Below are 16,690 nucleotides of genomic sequence, written 5' to 3'. Positions count from 1 at the left end.
GTTGAAAGGATGAGTCCAGACCACACAAGAAGATCGTATGATGCGAAGGCCGTCCCAGAAGCAGATCATGCTGAGCATGATGGACAGACAGATTTTCGGAAGGGGAATAGTATAATCACAATGGGGAATGAAGCATAAGAGCTGGGATACGGTTCACTCACCTGATGAGGTATCAATGGCGATGTGGCGACACTCCTAGTCTGAGTAGATCGTATTGGTAGTAGTGAGATGATTGTATACTATCAGTCGGTCTCCAGTATTGTCGATGATGCTGCGACGAAAGCGATGTCAGCTCTATGAAACTCATCTCCACTGGTTCGAAACGCGAATCTCAGAGTTCTTTGTTGTCGTTTGCGAGCAGTCACACTCACAATACGTCTGGGAAAAGAGAGTTCCCTTAGTCGTATGTTCGTTCGAATTAAAGAAGCGCAAAGCAAATGAAGGTTGACTTTAGCAACTTGCTGTATCAGAGCTAGGTACTTTATCAAGGGGGTTACGATAAGGTGGAGGTTTGAGACTTGAGTACTTTCTCGATGAGCTAAGCGTTCTTTGTTGGTTCCTCAACTTGGGAGTTCACCAAAATGAGATGCTACTGGAGAATTGATGTTTGGATGATGGGTATATGGTGTAGATGAAGGATGAATATGCTTATAGAAATCAAGAGAAGTGTACCGTAAGAATATAATAACTTAATGCAAGGTTTTGTTTTAATCTAATGAATTATAAATGCGGGGTATAAATTGGGATGATTTTGGAGCTAATTAACTATAAACACGTTGTAATTCCTTAGTGAATAAAGTGTGAAATGATGCAATACACACATACTTTATTACCCTACTATTAGGAAAATCATCCGAAATTAATCCACAAACTCGGATATATATTTCTTACCACCTGATTGAATGCATATGGCCTTTTTCCTCAATGCATCTCCGATCAACTCAGTCTAGTATCATATGGTCGTCGATCTATACTTTTTGATGAGAGAGGAAATGCCTCCTCCTCGTTGTTAAAGGATGTTGGTAAACCCCATCTGTATCCGTTTCGGAGAGACGAATAAAGTTGGATTTGATCGCATTTCACCGTTAGATCCCTTCCCATCTACATGAGACACGGCGCACGTCAAAAGTGCATGTTCAGCATCCTGTCTGGACTACAACTCAAATCTTTCATGCTTTAGCTCAATAGGCCTGTGCTGACAGTCGCGAGATCACTCCTTTGAGCACTGCCATCTCATATCCTTAAAAGTCTCGGCGTGCTCCGGCCGGTAATACGGTTAATCAATACGGTTAACTGAAGTCATTCGATATTTCGCTATCGTCAACCTTTCACTACTCTGAACATTCTGATCATCCCCTTTTATTTGCGCCATCAATTCGAACGATCATGCCCCAAAGTCCCAGTTGGTAAGCGACATCATATCATGTGACCAAGCCATAGTCAAAGCTCAAGATAGATCTGTTTTCATTCATTTAGGGAGCTGATCGAGCCGTACTTTGTCAATGCTGGATTCTACAAAGTACCTGATCCAAGTGAGTGATTCACCGCGACCAAACAAATTTTCCCGAAAACCGAATTATAGCTGACTGGCTTATAGCCTATGGAAGGTATACTTTGCCTCCTCATCCACCACATCGTATCCTCATCGATGATCCTGCAGTAACACACCGATACCGAAGAGTTTTCTTAAGACCGTTCAACTCATTTGCAGATAAGCACGAAGCCTACGATACTACTCAAATCATTCATGCTGAAGATGTAAATCTAACTGAGGATGAAATCTATCGAGGACTACAACTTGGTGGTAGATGGGTATTTTATAGTACTTGGGAATTGAAAGAACAACCTAAAGGAGGTTGGGAAGGAAGTGGTAAAGGATTAGGAAAAGATATAATCTTAGCTCATGGTGAGTTACAATCAAACAGGAATGATCTTACTGATAATCTTCAGGATTGGGTGATTATGGATTAAGGTACACACCTCATGTTCATCATTTTCTTAAAGCTGGTTTCAGAGTGATCATACCTGATTTACCATCTGTAAGTTCGAAATTCGCAAATCCGTCATCAGTCTGCTGATTTATTTGATTTAGTACGGTCGATCAACCGGCGTACATTCTTACTTGCCCTCTCTAATTTTATTACCTTCTGCTTTACATGTAGTCTTAACAGACGTAGTTCAGCAAGATCTAGCGAAAGGTAGAGATCAAAGAAAGGTGTTCTTGTGTGGAGCGTAAGTCCCTTTTTCAATTGAGATGTAAACAGATTACTGATAATCGTGTAGATCTATGGGTGGATGGACTGTGTAAGTCGCTCCTGTTTGAAGTTGAGCTAATCATTAGCCTTTACTACCTTTTGAAATATCCTCCTACATTGTCAGCGACAGAAGTGGCTTCACAGGCGACTCAACCGGATAGCACATTGCCTGAAGAAGATCAGGGGAAAGGTTATGATAATCTCGAAAGAAGTAAAAAGGAAGAGAAAGTACGAATAGATATAGCAGGAGCTTTCGTCATTTGTCCAATGGTGGAAGGTTAGTTATTTTTTATTTTTTGGCGCGGAATCATGAGTTGACCGATTATTTAGTATCTAAAGAATCGAGACCTTCGAAATTTTTAGAATATATAGGGAGAGCAATATCTTTTATTGCTGGTCCTTTACCTTTCGTAAAAGGTGTCAGAGGAAACGTATCGGACGATCCGAGAGTCGAAGAAGACTTTGATTCTGATCGTAAGCTTTTTGTTTCTCTTCTTACTTATGAAGCTTTTGTTAAACATTTGATATGGTAGCGTTGTGCTATCATGGATTACTTAGAATAGGAACTGGAATAGCAGCAGTTGAAGCTATGACGGAATTAGAAAAAAGGGCTTCAGAGATTGATGTACCAATAAGATTGATACATGGAAATAAAGATAGAGCGACTTCTCATCTTGGTACTCTCAAACTATTTGACAGGTTGCCTAATACAGACAAGGAAATACAAATATACGACGGGTACGAACATAGTTAGTGTCATTTATCAAAACTTTTCGTTTAGTGTACACTGAAAAACGTTCCCCACAGTTATGATGAAGGTCGGTATTGATGAAGCGGATGATGAGAAACGTCAAAGAGTGCTTGCGGATTGGCGGAACTGGTTGCTGCAACGCTGCTGAATGATCATCCCAAAATAGAGATGAAGCATCAGGACTTATATGGATAGCTATAGATAGACGCACTCCTGGTGGACGAGGGGCGGACTTCAAGGTCAAAGCGAGAAGGGCGTCAAGCTAAGAGGCATATGTGCTTCTCGATAGCCCCCTGCGGGATCTTGCGATGTGTTGTGTAGAAGCAAGGTCGAGAGCAGGCGAAATAGGGGTATGAAACGAGACAGATATCTGCATGATGCATACGTAATATACGATTCTCACTGAGTGCCACATGATATGAAATGCCGTATAGGTCCGGAAGTAATAGGTCCAAGCGTGGTTTTGAGTAATGGTGTTGAGCGCGTCTTAAAAGGGCTAAGTCGTTGGGCGCGTCAACCACGTCTAACAACAAGTAAACTAACAAAAGAAATTAATCCCTCACTTCTATCGATTATACTTTATTCAATTCAACTATTGACATTCCTTATCATCGACCACACCATCAATCTCAACTCTCTTGAACAACACCTGTCAGTCCTTTTCTGTGTAAGTCATAATTGAGACTACGTTCGCGCGAGTTGAGGTCAGACGGACAAAGCTAATAATTTGTGGATCATCAACGCACAATCCCCTTTTCAAACAATAAATACTCTTTCGATATTCACATTCAACATTCAATATATGTTATCTATATCGCATCTCTCACTCATTGCTGCTCTATCACTCAATGTTCAAACAAAACAATTATTCATAGTCGACTTATTTCTTCTTTTCGATAACTAACCCTTTCAAATTCCAATCAAACAGCAATAAAGCAAAATGCGAGAGGTTATCAGTGTGAGTCAGATATCACTCCTCGTCGACATATACGATGTGACTAACATATCTTGGCTCTCAGGTTCACGTTGGTCAAGCTGGTATGTAAAAGTCTCTGGAGTGATGAAGAGGATGTTTATTCAAGGTTTTGATAGGTGTTCAAATCGGTAATGCTTGTTGGGAGCTTTACACCCTGGAACACGGTTTGAGCGTAAGTATCTGTTATTTGCTGTTCCTTCCAGCTTGACTGACTTAGTGGACGACAGCCCGATGGAAGACTCATTGAGGGTTCTCCTCACGGTGGTGATGATGGATTCTCTACTTTCTTCTCTGAGACCGGTAGTGGAAAACATGTTCCAAGATCTCTCTACGTTGATCTCGAACCAAATGTAGTTGATGAAGTTAGAACTGGTACTTACCGAAGTCTTTTCCACCCTGAAACTATGATCACTGGTAAAGAAGATGCTGCGAACAATTGTGAGCTTTCATTTTGATTTGCGCCACAGGAACTAAAGCTAACTTCGGGACCGATTGAAGACGCTCGTGGTCACTACACCATTGGAAAAGAGCTTGTTGACAACGTACTTGATCAAGTTCGAAAACTCGCCGATAACTGTTCAGGTCTTCAAGGTTTCTTCGTCTTCCACTCTTTCGGTGGTGGAACAGGTTCAGGTTTCGGAGCTCTTTTGATGGAAAGACTTTCAACTGATTACGGAAAGAAATCCAAACTCGAATTCTCTGTCTACCCCGCCCCCAAGATGTCTACTTCTGTCGTTGAACCTTACAACTCCGTCTTGACAACCCACACCACCCTTGAACACTCTGATTGTTCATTCATGGTTGACAACGAAGCGTGAGTTATTGATCTATTAGCAGGTTTATCGACTCTGAGCTAACACCTAAACGCAGCATATATGACATCTGCCGAAGAAACTTGGGTATCACCTCCCCATCGTTCACAAACCTTAACAGATTGATCGCTCAAGTCGTATCGTCCATCACTGCTTCTCTTAGATTCGATGGTTCCCTTAACGTCGATTTGAACGAATTCCAAACTAACTTGGTACCGTGAGTAAAAACCGCACTTCATGCTTGGCAGTCAACAAGCTAACTTTGTTATAGATTCCCTCGAATCCATTTCCCTCTCGCCACCTACGCCCCAGTCGTATCCGCTGAGAAGGGTGAGTCACGCAGGGAGGTTGCACAAAGACATGACTGACATTGGGCTTAGCCTTCCACGAATCCAACTCCGTATCTGAGATGACCATCTCTTGTTTCGAGTCCAACAACCAGATGGTCAAATGTGACCCTAGACAAGGAAAATACATGGCCTGTTGTTTACTTTACCGAGGAGATGTTGTCCCCAAGGATGTCAACGCCGCTGTCGCCAACGTCCGAACCAAGCGTACCATCCAATTCGTCGACTGGTGTCCTACTGGTTTCAAACTTGGTATCTGTAACGAACCTCCTGCTCTCGTTCCAGGTGGTGATCTCGCCAAAGTCTCGCGATCCCTTTGTATGCTTTCCAACACTACCTCCATCGCTACTGCATGGGCTCGTCTCGACAACAAATTCGACTTGCTCTACTCTAAGCGAGCATTCGTCCACTGGGTGAGTATATTCCGTAAACTGTTTACAACGAGCTGTTGCTGATTCCTCATGATAGTACGTTGGTGAAGGTATGGAAGAAGGTGAATTCTCTGAGGCACGAGAAGACTTGGCAGCTTTGGAGAAAGATTACGAGGAAGTTGGAATCGACTCTGTCGATGTTGAAGAGGAAGAGGGTGAATACTAGATTGGCTTGAATAATCGAAGAAAAACAGAATAAGGGATTTTTTCTGGGCGGATAGACAGACTGAGAACGCTTTTCCAAAAGGTCTTTTTATTGTGAAATATACCTCCATTTTCTTTTACCAATTCAATGACTAGCTAGTTATCTAAAACCTGACACCCCGTATCTTATCTATTCCATTCCTTTCTAATATCCTTTCTTCTTTACGCTTTTAATTCCTGATGTTATGGAAATCTTACGATTGAAAAGATCACAATATCGTCCTGCCTTATTTCGGGTTGGATTGTCACATTGCATCATCACAACAAGGAACGCTCGCCAAGCTTAAGACGGGAGTACGAGCATAGACGTGCCGTATAGTGATAATGATAACATACCCAGTGACTGACTGATCAATATTTCCTGATCGGGCAATTTGAATGTTTTGAGCCGACTCTTTCAGATCCGGAATTAGTGATTACAAACAACAGGTGATAGATCTATGATCACCTCATCTATATATTATACTTGTTACACCAACATACAACTTGAAACATCCCAGATAAACCAATTATACACTTTCAATATTATTGAGGTGATTAGAAAGCTCGTCAGTACTCCAAATTGGTCGATCATTTGCGCAATATTACCCTTTCGGCCTCCACACAGCTTACCATTACCAATCATACAGGTCGTGAGACAGGTATATTCGATACGTATCCTAATCAATTGTATATGACTCTGTGAGAATCGCAGAGGAGTATAGGAACATAGTCGTTACTTCCGATAGGTAACGACAAACTTGGAAATTTCAATCAAATTATGCCTTATTCAACGACTATCCCTGGTCAAGGGGGATCTCAACAACCTCTATTAATTCCATCGAGTTCATCAGCTTCTCCTAATCGACAATATCAACATAATGGAGGTAGTTTCCCTCGGCAGACAAGCTACAACGGAGGTGGAGGACCAAATTACGGAGCTCAAGGTGGTGGACCATCAAGATGGGAAAATGGGAGTGGAAGTACTAGTGGAGGGAGTGGCGGTGGACCAGTTAGTAACCTAAGTGCTCTGATGAAGTCTAAAGGAGGTGATATGAATGATTTAGAGTGAGTTTTAAATTATTTTGATAATGGTTTAGAATTGGGATGATTTTTTTGCTAAATGTATATTAATTCCATTTTTAGTATGGGATCTTCACCTCCTGGAGCATATGCAAATTCATCACTTTCCTCAAATCCTCATTCAGGATTTCATCCTTCTTCTTATGGTCCAAATTTACCTTTCTCAGCTATAGCATTAGGAATTTCATCTAATCAACAACAACCAGGTTCTTATATGGGAAATAATTTAAATAATATGGGAATGAGCATATCACCACCTCATTGGGGTTCATTAGGATCAGGTAGTTTTGTAGGTAGTATGGGACAATTTGGTACTAGTTTGAATAGTCGTGATAGAGAATTGGAAGCTAGATACGTTAGGGATTTTAGTTGTTGTGGAAAAAAATTGAATGGTCTTCATGAATTGCTTGAGCAGTAAGTAAAAATTCCTTTTTTATTTTGTATAATTTAGTGAGATTGACTAAATTTTTTTTGGATTCTAATTATATATAGCTATGAAGAAGAACATGCTAATTTAGCACCTGATGTAAGAATGGCAGCTATAAATGCAGCTCAAAATTCAATGAATTCGAATTTACAAACTTCTCAACAACAACAACAGCAACAATCCCAACAACCAATACCTGATCGAAATATCAATTCATATGGTGTACAAGGTATACCGCCTACACCAACTTCTTTAAGTGGTAATGGACAACATCATCATCAAAGTGATGTACCTCAACCACCTGGTATGATGGATATTGAAATGGATATGGATGAACCTACACAATATCCTTCTACACCAAATTATCATCCACATCCATCACAACATCAACACCAACATCCTATTCAACGTAATATACCTAATAATGTAGTAGGAGGTATGGCATCAAATCCATGGGCAGCTGCATTTAGACCACAATTAACAAATACATCAAATTCTTCACAACAACCTCAATGTGTTCCACCTAGTTTATTATCTTATGCTCCACCAACTCCAGGTAGTATAATTTCTTCAACAAATTCAAATTCAACTGGAACTGGATCTGGATCTGTAGGAGTAGGAGGTTATTTAACACCTGAACAAATTCAAGCTAAAGCAATTAGAAAAGCACAAAAGAAAGCTGAAAGAGCTGCAAGAGAAGAAGTTTCAGCAGATGATCCTGATAGTGAAAAACGTTTTCCATGTCCAATTGAAGGATGTGGTAAAGTTTATAAACAAGCTAATGGATTAAAATATCATTTAACAAGATCAATTAATTCAGGTCATGGTAATGTTGCTGCTTTAGGAGGTTTAGCTGCAATATTAGGTGAAGAACATATTGGTATAGGTGGACAATGAAATTAATCCTCAAAATATTTGGCTAAATAGGTTGTATGATTAAAGAAGTAATTTCGTAAATCTGTTAAATCGAAAATATTTTTAATCACTTTATTTGTTTTTATCTTGCTTAATATCTTTTGTTAATTTGGAAAATTTCACATTGTAATTGTCATGCTTTTCAACTTTTGTCTCGAATCATATTCATTTGTAGTAATTTGGGTATATACCATGAGATTCATAACAAGTTATATATGTATGTATGTATTACATGCAATAGTCATAGATGCCAATGCGAAAATCCAGAACAAAAGAAAACGTGATATATAATAATATAAAAGCAAGGAATTAAAGTAAATTTGTTTCGAAGATTGATTTTAATCTTCATCCATATCATTTACTTCATTATCACTTTCAACTTTATCTAATTCTTTACCTTGTACGAAACCTTGTTCTTTTGACCATCTTGAACCTAATATTATTTTAAATTCCTAAATGTAAATCAAAACAATCAGCTTATGAGCTTTATTATCATCATCCAAATGATGAACAGAAATTGGATGAGAATATAAAAGTTAGTAAAAAAAAAAGAAAAAAAAAACAACTCACAGCCATTTGAATAGCTAATAATTTTAAAATTCTACATTTTTCACTTGATAATTTTTCACCATTTTTACAAAGTATATGAGGATTATTTAAAGAAGGTACACCTCTAATTAAAGATGTTGATAAACCTAAAGCACGTAATTGAGGTTCCATTGAATGTGGGAAAGGATCACCTGATTGTTGTTCATTATAAGGTGTTAAGATTGGACCTAATACCGAATCAAAAAATCAATATCATTGACGTTATTTTTCAATGATTTATGGATTAATCAACTTACCAGCTGGTAATGAGATTTCTGCTGTTGATCTAGCACCCATCCTTGCATATTCTTGTTTTGACCAAGATTCGAACCATTCTTTAGTTTCATCAACTGGATGAGAAGTGAAGAAAAGACCAATTTGACCTTTCAGCCTCTATACAAGTAAGATTGCATATAATCAGTTCTATATTCGTTACTTTATTTCTCAATTGTATGAAGAGCATCATTAATACGAGGAAGGCGAAATAAATATGAAACTCACTTTAGCAATATTACTTAAACCTTCTTGATATTCTGTTTCAGGAGTTTCTCCTAATGCTTTTGCCATAACTTTTCCTTTACCAAAGAAAAATCTACCTGTTCCTCTCCATTGAGATCTAACTTCTTTTAAACCTTCATTTCTCATATCTCCTACACTAAAAATCCAAAGATGATCATATTTATCTATTGTAGCTTGAATTTCATTAACCAAAGCTTGTTTTGAAGCTTTTGTTGATCTAACAGGAGTTTTTGACAAAGTCGTTATCTTAGATCTTCTTGATCTTGGCATTTTGACGAAGCTTTTCTGAGGTTACTAAAGAAAGGGTGTAGGTGTATGTGAAGATGATTGATTATCTTGCTTAATATTCAGTGATTAAACCAAACCTTTGATTTCCGGTCAAGCAACTTTTCAAAATAAAAATAAATGAGCAACGATTAAAGTGGAGGTCACCGATCAGAAATAACATCAGAATAAGAATGCCACTAAGGCGGCAATACGGTACTATTAGTCTGACACGCGCATTCCAGGTGATTTAATCGAGTAGACCCTATAAGGGTATTAGTGAAGGAGGAAGGGGGATGATTCGCATTCAACACCTATTCCACAACATCTTAGTCGTCATTCTCATTAACTCAATAACGGTTCATGTCATAGCTTCTTCTATCTGAATTCTTCATCTATCTTCGATCTTCCATAGCATATACACGCATGATTAACGAATAAACCAGAGATATCATAATACCAAGAATGACCACCAACAATGCACAACAAGATGATGTCGCTGCCTTCAGCACATCCGTCCCTCCACCACCATACTCAGCTGATAATCAATACGACTTAACACCGCTCCCTCATACTGAAAACCGACCACGATTACCTGAAGAGCATAGAAACCCTTTACTGACCAACTGTAAGCGGTTTGCCGAATTATCTTTCGAAACAGAACTAACACGCGACAAGTAGTAACCGATGATATAAAGATCGTTAAGTTCCAAACCATTGTTAGAGAAAGTAAAGAGATTGTCGTGGGCCGAATCAAAGTTCCTACAGTGAGTGGCAACCTGACAACTGGAAGTGTTAAAATGTTCTTAATTGACATGTCTTATGTTAGCCTGGAACTGCTAGTCACGCTTTCATACTGCGTAGATACGATACCAATGCTATTTCTCTTACCACAATGTACAAAGTCGCCTTTCCTACCGCGACTGACGAAGATGAGAAGCGAGAAATGGATTGGGTGAGCTTCCCAACTCCTTCTTCTACTGAGGGTAAAAAGCTGACTTTATTCCAGGTTAAATCTTCTTTCGAAACACGCGGTACCAACGGCGGTAGAGGCAGTGATGTAGTCAGATTAGCTGGGCAATGGTACGTTCCTGAATCTCGAACAACAAGTTGATTCGTTTCTAGGGTCAGCAGACATCTAGCTATTCATTTAGCTCCAGCTTATAATCTTGCCGATTTAATCGCTGTAAGCTTAATCGAATTTATCTGGTCAAAATCGTGAGATAACTAACATTCTTCCCTTCTTAGGCCCTTGCACGAGCTGTGCCTGATCCAAATGTCGCCTATCGGAAATCACAAAGATCTCAAGCAGCTTCAGAGGAGATGGCAGGTCGACAACCACCAGTTGAAGGTGCTGCCACAAGACCTGTACCATCGATGACTGCTGCTGCTGAGACCGCTTCACCTGCACCAAAGAGACAGAGAACAGATGCCGTTTCGCCTGTTGGCGAAGCTTCAAGCTCGACCGTTGAGCAAAACGGTACCTCTCAAAGTGAACAGCAAGGAGAAGATCGACATCTTACTCTTGAAGCTACAACTACTCTTACTGCAGCTGCAGGAAGCATTGTTGATATGGAAGCTGAAATTGAATCTGCCAAACAACTTGTCAAGGATTTGAAGAAGGAACTCAGACTTAGGGCCGCTGTAGGAGAGGAATTAGAAGATCAAGGTGTAGATATACCAACGGAGAATAGGGGTAAAAAGAGAGGAAATAAGGAAGATGAAGGAGGTGAAATTTCAGGTGGAGTAGCTAATTCAAAAGATAGAATAGTAAGGAAAAATAAACGTGTAGTTCAAAATGGTGTCTTAGGAGAAACAGGTCAAAAGATCGCTTGGGGTACTTTAATCTTCGGATTAGGTGTCGGTGCAGCTACACTATTACCCCAATACGTTTCTAGTTTCTTCTAAATCACAATCGATAAGACTTACTAACGCTTTTTCTACTGTTTTCATCTATTTCTTCATGTTTTTCTCTTTTTGGTATGTCTCTTATACCCCTAAGGATATTCTTACATCCAACTCAAATTTTATGTAATCAAATATCTTATATAAACTTTATACAAATTACAATATAATACTTAAATAAAACTTTATACAAATCACAATATACTACGTAAATATAAATACATATTATATTTAAATAGATAAATGTAATTGTAAATTTAAGTAGTCATAGTAGATAAATCGGTTTTATAGTTATATTGTTTATAATTTATATACTTGTATATATCGTTTATAGTTTATATAGCTACGTAAGTATATAACAATTTTCAATAACTCTTCATCACTTTTATTCGTTTTTCAATAGTTATTAGCTTTTTTGATTTTTGTTTTTATATAGCTAAAGAAAATACCCACTCAATAAAAAAAAGAAAGGTGGGTGAATATACTAATGATTTTTGAATTATCTTAGTGATTGATTTATGTAAATATGTAATTCTCTTTATATTTTCCATACGTAGATAATTTGTTTATAATGTTAAATTGTTTGACAAATGTATTGAATGATATGAAATTAAAAATATGATTAGAGAAAACCAGTATACCACCGAATTTACATTTGTTCAACACATAATTAAATTATGAATATTGTATATGCATAAATTTGAATAATTATTGTATATCGTATTGTATCAAACAGTAACAGTAATAGTAAGTTATAACAGTAAATCTATAATCTATATTTTGGATATATACTTATTATATTAAATCACCTATTACTTAACATAGAACCTTTTCTAGTTCTTCTATGATTACCTATTGAAATAGCTAAACCTTCATCTTTGAAATCATTATCTGCTTTTTGTTCTTCTTCTTCTTTTTCTTCTTCATTATCATCATCTTCAAGATCAAATACAGAAGCACTAGTTTGTCTACTTAATCCATTTGAATTATTTATAAAATTTCTTCTACTACTTCTAGGTGAAGAAGAAATTGAATTTTCTTCTCCTCTACCTGACCAAGAAGGTGTATTTATACCTAAAGGAGATTTTGCTCTTTCATGTGAAAAACTAGATCTATAAGGTGATTGTGAAATTTTTGAAGATGTTCTTGAAGGTGTACGTTGTAATGAATCACCATTAATATTTGTATTTATATTTATAGGATTTGAAGATGATGATGAAGATCTATATGGAATAGATAAATTTGATGTACTTGGAATAGGTGAACCATCTGGAATTGGATCTAAAGTAGGTGTAGCTGCTACAGGTACAGGTTGACTTGTTATTACTGTTGCTGTATTTACAGGTTGAATTTGATGTGGAACATTATTATCTGAAGTAAGACCTAATAAACCTTCTCTTGAATTTCTTCTCCAAGTCGACGGAAAATTAGGTGCTGCAGGTGTCAATCCATGTCCATGACTTGCAGTAGGTCTTGATGAAGATGAATTCGTGGCACTTGTAGTGTCTAGATCATATTCTTCAGCTCCGTAATCATCTTCATCAGATATAGCTCCAACCCAATCTACTTGTTCATCGTGTTCATCTACTGGCATATATTGTTCAGATAAATTAGATCCACGACGTTGAGGTACCGTTCGTAACCGATTGTCCCAATTCCAATGCCCAGTACCCATCCCGCGTTCAGGACTAGGTGCGAGTACTCTACCACCTTGAGAAGAGTAAGAGCCGGATTCAAAAGTCTCCATGCTCTGTCGCCTAGGGACATCGTCTAAACTCATCCGACCCAAGGCATCAGCAGGTGAACTAGACGCCGCTGAGGGTGTCATTCCTGATTCCTCTATATCTGAGGCGGCGAGTAATTCTTTATCCGGCATACGTCGAGAGCGTTGACTTCCATTTCTCGAAAGCAATCTTGCTAATTTACTACTGATACTTGAGGCGTTGCTATGAGTTCGAGGTCGATAGCCGCCCATATCTCGGTTGATAACGTCTATGTCGCCAGATCCCCTTCGTCGGAGACTGCTATGTGGTGACAAGTCCGACGAAGCGTTCTTCACTTTATCGAGCGAGCTGCTTGAGGCTACGGGACGAGGCGATCGGGGCGCTTCATCAGCCAAGGGAACCATTGTGGAGGGTGCAGGAGGAACGAGATGCGTGGAGGGATGTCGATTAACCTTGAAACTCCTTCCCGGTACAGATTGTACCGATGTGACAGACGGTGTGCGATTAGGCACCTCACCTCCTGATTCAGGCGATGTATGTCCCGATAGATTAGGTGATGCACCCTGCGTTTGAGGCGGACTATCACCAGGAAGAAGTTTCTGACCTAGCAGAGAAAGTCGACGGGAGAGGCCTGGCGGTGCAGGTAAAGGACTTGTCATGGGTGAGACATCGCGGTTCGACGATACGATGCCTAACAATTTTGAGCTCCTAGGTGTACTATGATGACTGGGAACTGCTGAATGCGATTCTCCTGGTGAATCAGAATCGCCGATACTGCGACTTCTCGTTCGATTTGCTCCACTGAGTAGCTGGAGTTTGTGAGATATCGATTTGATACCTTTGCGGAATTTATCCCTAAATCCTGTTGACTTGGTGATGACAGCTGCTACTTCGTCGCTTGACACGGTGACAAAAGTCTGCGTATGCGGGTCGGTTTTGGCAAGCCACGAAGCTGGATCGGACACGCCTCGAAGGGTGAATGGGTGTTTCTTGGCTTGTTCGAGGGTTATCCTCTTGGCTGGATCCTTTTCTAACAGCTTTCTAAGTAGATCCAAGCAATCTTTGGCTTCGTCTGAAGCCGGTAGTCCACCTGAGCCTGTGGCCATATGGTCTTTACCCAGGAAAGGCGGAACGACGTAATCTTGAACCGGGATGACCTGCATCAAGAGATATTCATTGGGGGCATCGAAAGGTGTTTTACCGAAAAGTAAGCAATACAGCGTGACTCCTAGCGCCCAAACGTCAATGGCATTAGTTATTGGTAATCGTTCTTTTCGATTGATGGTCGCTGAGGAGGAATGTGATCTTGCAGAGGGTGGGCGGCGTGGAAAGGCGGATTCGTTACTGAGCGTCTGGCGTAGGGGTATACTACCACCTACATTTGAGGGATCTGACGGACTTGATCGGGTTTCGATTGATGAAGGCGGTCGAAGGGTAAAAGACGGGACTTCGGTGACGGGTGTAGCTTGTGGGGAGGATGTACTGCGTTGGGAAATGTCCGTATCTAATCCAGAGTAACACATTTCCGGGGCGAAGAACGCAGGTGATCCAGCAGTCTTAGCTAATTCTATATCGTCCACATAGGCATCTCCGTCTGGTCCTGGTTGTGCTGCTGCGGTCCTGAGAGCTTCCGAGAAATGGGAACATCCAAAATCTGATATCTTAACCGTGTTATCGGCTGCTCGAAGGAGATTGGAAGGTTTGATATCCCGATGTATTATTCCTTGATGATGTAAATACTCTAAACCTAACAGAGTATCTCTGAATATCTTCCTTGTTTCGCCCACAGTCAGGGCGGGGCTTCCTTCAGCTTCTTTCCAATTTATCTCTCCGTTTTCGCACCATTCCATGATCATGTAGATCTTGCTTGATTCGGGATCATCTATGATTTCCTTCATCCGCACCACATTTGGATGATTGACCTTCTTAAAGATGGCTATTTCTTTCCGTATTCTGTAATGCACAATTAGTTCAAGCCCGAGCTGAAATTCAACAAACATGACTCACTCAGATTCATTCAGCATCTTTGCACCGTCCCGTCCATTCTTCATGCCTTTCTGTTTGCCTAATCCAGTTAGACGTTTCCTTTTAGGATTTCGATCAACAATCTTGATGGCCTGCACATGATCAGCTATGCTCTCGACGCGCACGCACTTACATAGAACGGTCCTCCTTGAGATATTCCTAACCCGAGATCTCCACCTTCTTCTACCGATAGTTGAGCACTGAGGTCTTCTCCGAGACGTACTCTCCCATGAGTTCCATGACCTATCTCACGGAGTACTCTATATTGATTGATCATCCACCTTCCAGACTCGTGGTCCTTCTGTACCCTGACGGCCTGTGTTTCGATACTAAACATCTCAATGTATCAGGTATACGCACTATCAATGAATGAGTAAGATGATTTTACTTACACTTCCGCACTCCCACTCTCCGATAATGGAGACCTTGCGTCATCACTTGTTTCTGAAACTTCCTTAGGATGACCATGACCATTTCCTTGCTTATGCTTATCTTTCATTGAGCTCTGTCTTGAAAGAACTTTGAAGCTTGATTGTCTTGATTCATTTGTAAAAGGAGGTTTAGGAGAAGGTATTCTGCCTGCACTTTGGGATGATCGGGAAGTAATCCGATTCAAAGAGGAAGAGGATGGATCTGGTAAGCTAGGCTGAAGAAATCGAGGAGAGGTGATAGATGTAGGTGAAGGTGATTTTACAATTTGGCCAGTGTGAGATGACATCCCTGCTGTAGGTTGATGTAGTATTGACATATTTATAGGTCTAATGTTTTGTATCGTAAGAGTTCCTTCTGTCTCAATTGTGGAACAAGGATTGGGAAAATAGACTTACAATCTATACGTTGCATCGCCGTCAACTACTGTATCTCTTCAAAGCTACAGCTATATGTCGATATAGATATTCAAGCGATAAACTTAAGCAATGGCGTGTCAGGTCAACACGATTGTCACTTTAAGCTAAGTGACGATATGTAGGTATTGATGTCGGACTGTATACGTAAGGTTATGATATAGGTCGTTTGTCGTGTGTCATTCGTTGCGTGTTACGTATAGTATGCGATAATACAATGGGGTTATATGCAGGTAGACAGGTATGCGATAGATGGTAAGACTGGTTGATCAATTATACAAGTTGGAAAGATATGATTATGGGATACATGGGGTGGAATACGATTGTGACAACTGATGATTATGATTATTAACGCGTTGATGACGATGCCCGACCCCTTTTCACTTAAGCTTGAATCCTCCGGGCTCAATGGGAAAAGGCAATCTTCTACTCAGACGATCAGAATATGCAACACAAATATGAACTTCCTTTCATCATTTGGTACATCAGGAGCTTGTCCTCCTTCTGTTGAAAATCACATGAGCAGCATGCATAGGATGAATTGGTGATATGAAACGAAGACCACGATACAACGCTCGGAGCACCAAGCCGGACAGATTGCGTAGTTTCCAAGGAAAATGCTCTTTTGTCTTTGTTTTTA

At 39.8% G+C, this 16,690-nt stretch overlaps 6 protein-coding genes across 6 annotated transcripts; 4 read left to right on the top strand and 2 right to left on the bottom strand.

Moving 5' to 3' along the window:
• Positions 1-1,386: 1,386 nt before the first annotated feature.
• On the top strand, positions 1,387-3,154 carry I206_103352 (uncharacterized protein; the record flags this gene model as incomplete). The annotated part of the gene is made up of 10 exons (XM_070202731.1): positions 1,387-1,406; positions 1,477-1,532; positions 1,598-1,906; positions 1,951-2,039; positions 2,093-2,232; positions 2,284-2,304; positions 2,417-2,532; positions 2,586-2,729; positions 2,789-3,004; positions 3,063-3,154. The coding sequence occupies 10 exons, from the start codon at positions 1,387-1,389 to the stop codon at positions 3,152-3,154; spliced, it is 1,203 nt and encodes a 400-aa protein (XP_070058832.1).
• A 792-nt stretch (positions 3,155-3,946) lies between these two features.
• Positions 3,947-5,738, top strand: I206_103351 (tubulin alpha-1A chain; the record flags this gene model as incomplete). Its single annotated transcript, XM_019153412.1, has 9 exons — positions 3,947-3,964; positions 4,026-4,044; positions 4,099-4,154; positions 4,210-4,420; positions 4,481-4,796; positions 4,853-5,011; positions 5,066-5,124; positions 5,175-5,554; positions 5,610-5,738. 9 exons carry the CDS (start codon positions 3,947-3,949, stop codon positions 5,736-5,738), a joined length of 1,347 nt encoding a protein of 448 aa, XP_019013573.1.
• Positions 5,739-6,536: 798 nt separating this feature from the next.
• I206_103350 (uncharacterized protein) lies at positions 6,537-8,162 on the top strand (the record flags this gene model as incomplete). The annotated part of the gene is made up of 3 exons (XM_019153413.1): positions 6,537-6,823; positions 6,902-7,252; positions 7,331-8,162. The coding sequence occupies 3 exons, from the start codon at positions 6,537-6,539 to the stop codon at positions 8,160-8,162; spliced, it is 1,470 nt and encodes a 489-aa protein (XP_019013574.1).
• A 356-nt stretch (positions 8,163-8,518) lies between these two features.
• On the bottom strand, positions 8,519-9,557 carry I206_103349 (uncharacterized protein; the record flags this gene model as incomplete). The annotated part of the gene is made up of 4 exons (XM_019153414.1): positions 8,519-8,632; positions 8,751-8,956; positions 9,026-9,161; positions 9,270-9,557. 4 exons carry the CDS (start codon positions 9,555-9,557, stop codon positions 8,519-8,521), a joined length of 744 nt encoding a protein of 247 aa, XP_019013575.1.
• A 459-nt stretch (positions 9,558-10,016) lies between these two features.
• I206_103348 (uncharacterized protein) lies at positions 10,017-11,459 on the top strand (the record flags this gene model as incomplete). Its single annotated transcript, XM_019153415.1, has 6 exons — positions 10,017-10,179; positions 10,233-10,318; positions 10,381-10,506; positions 10,561-10,634; positions 10,677-10,737; positions 10,800-11,459. The coding sequence occupies 6 exons, from the start codon at positions 10,017-10,019 to the stop codon at positions 11,457-11,459; spliced, it is 1,170 nt and encodes a 389-aa protein (XP_019013576.1).
• Positions 11,460-12,261: 802 nt separating this feature from the next.
• On the bottom strand, positions 12,262-15,953 carry I206_103347 (uncharacterized protein; the record flags this gene model as incomplete). The annotated part of the gene is made up of 4 exons (XM_070202730.1): positions 12,262-15,133; positions 15,188-15,288; positions 15,339-15,534; positions 15,598-15,953. The coding sequence occupies 4 exons, from the start codon at positions 15,951-15,953 to the stop codon at positions 12,262-12,264; spliced, it is 3,525 nt and encodes a 1,174-aa protein (XP_070058831.1).
• Positions 15,954-16,690: the final 737 nt, after the last annotated feature.

This window comes from Kwoniella pini, chromosome 4 (genome assembly GCF_000512605.2).
Source record: "Kwoniella pini CBS 10737 chromosome 4, complete sequence".
NCBI lineage: Eukaryota > Fungi > Basidiomycota > Tremellomycetes > Tremellales > Cryptococcaceae > Kwoniella > Kwoniella pini.
The sequence above is the reverse complement of the archived record's forward strand: the minus strand, read 5'-3'. Positions and strand labels throughout refer to the sequence as shown.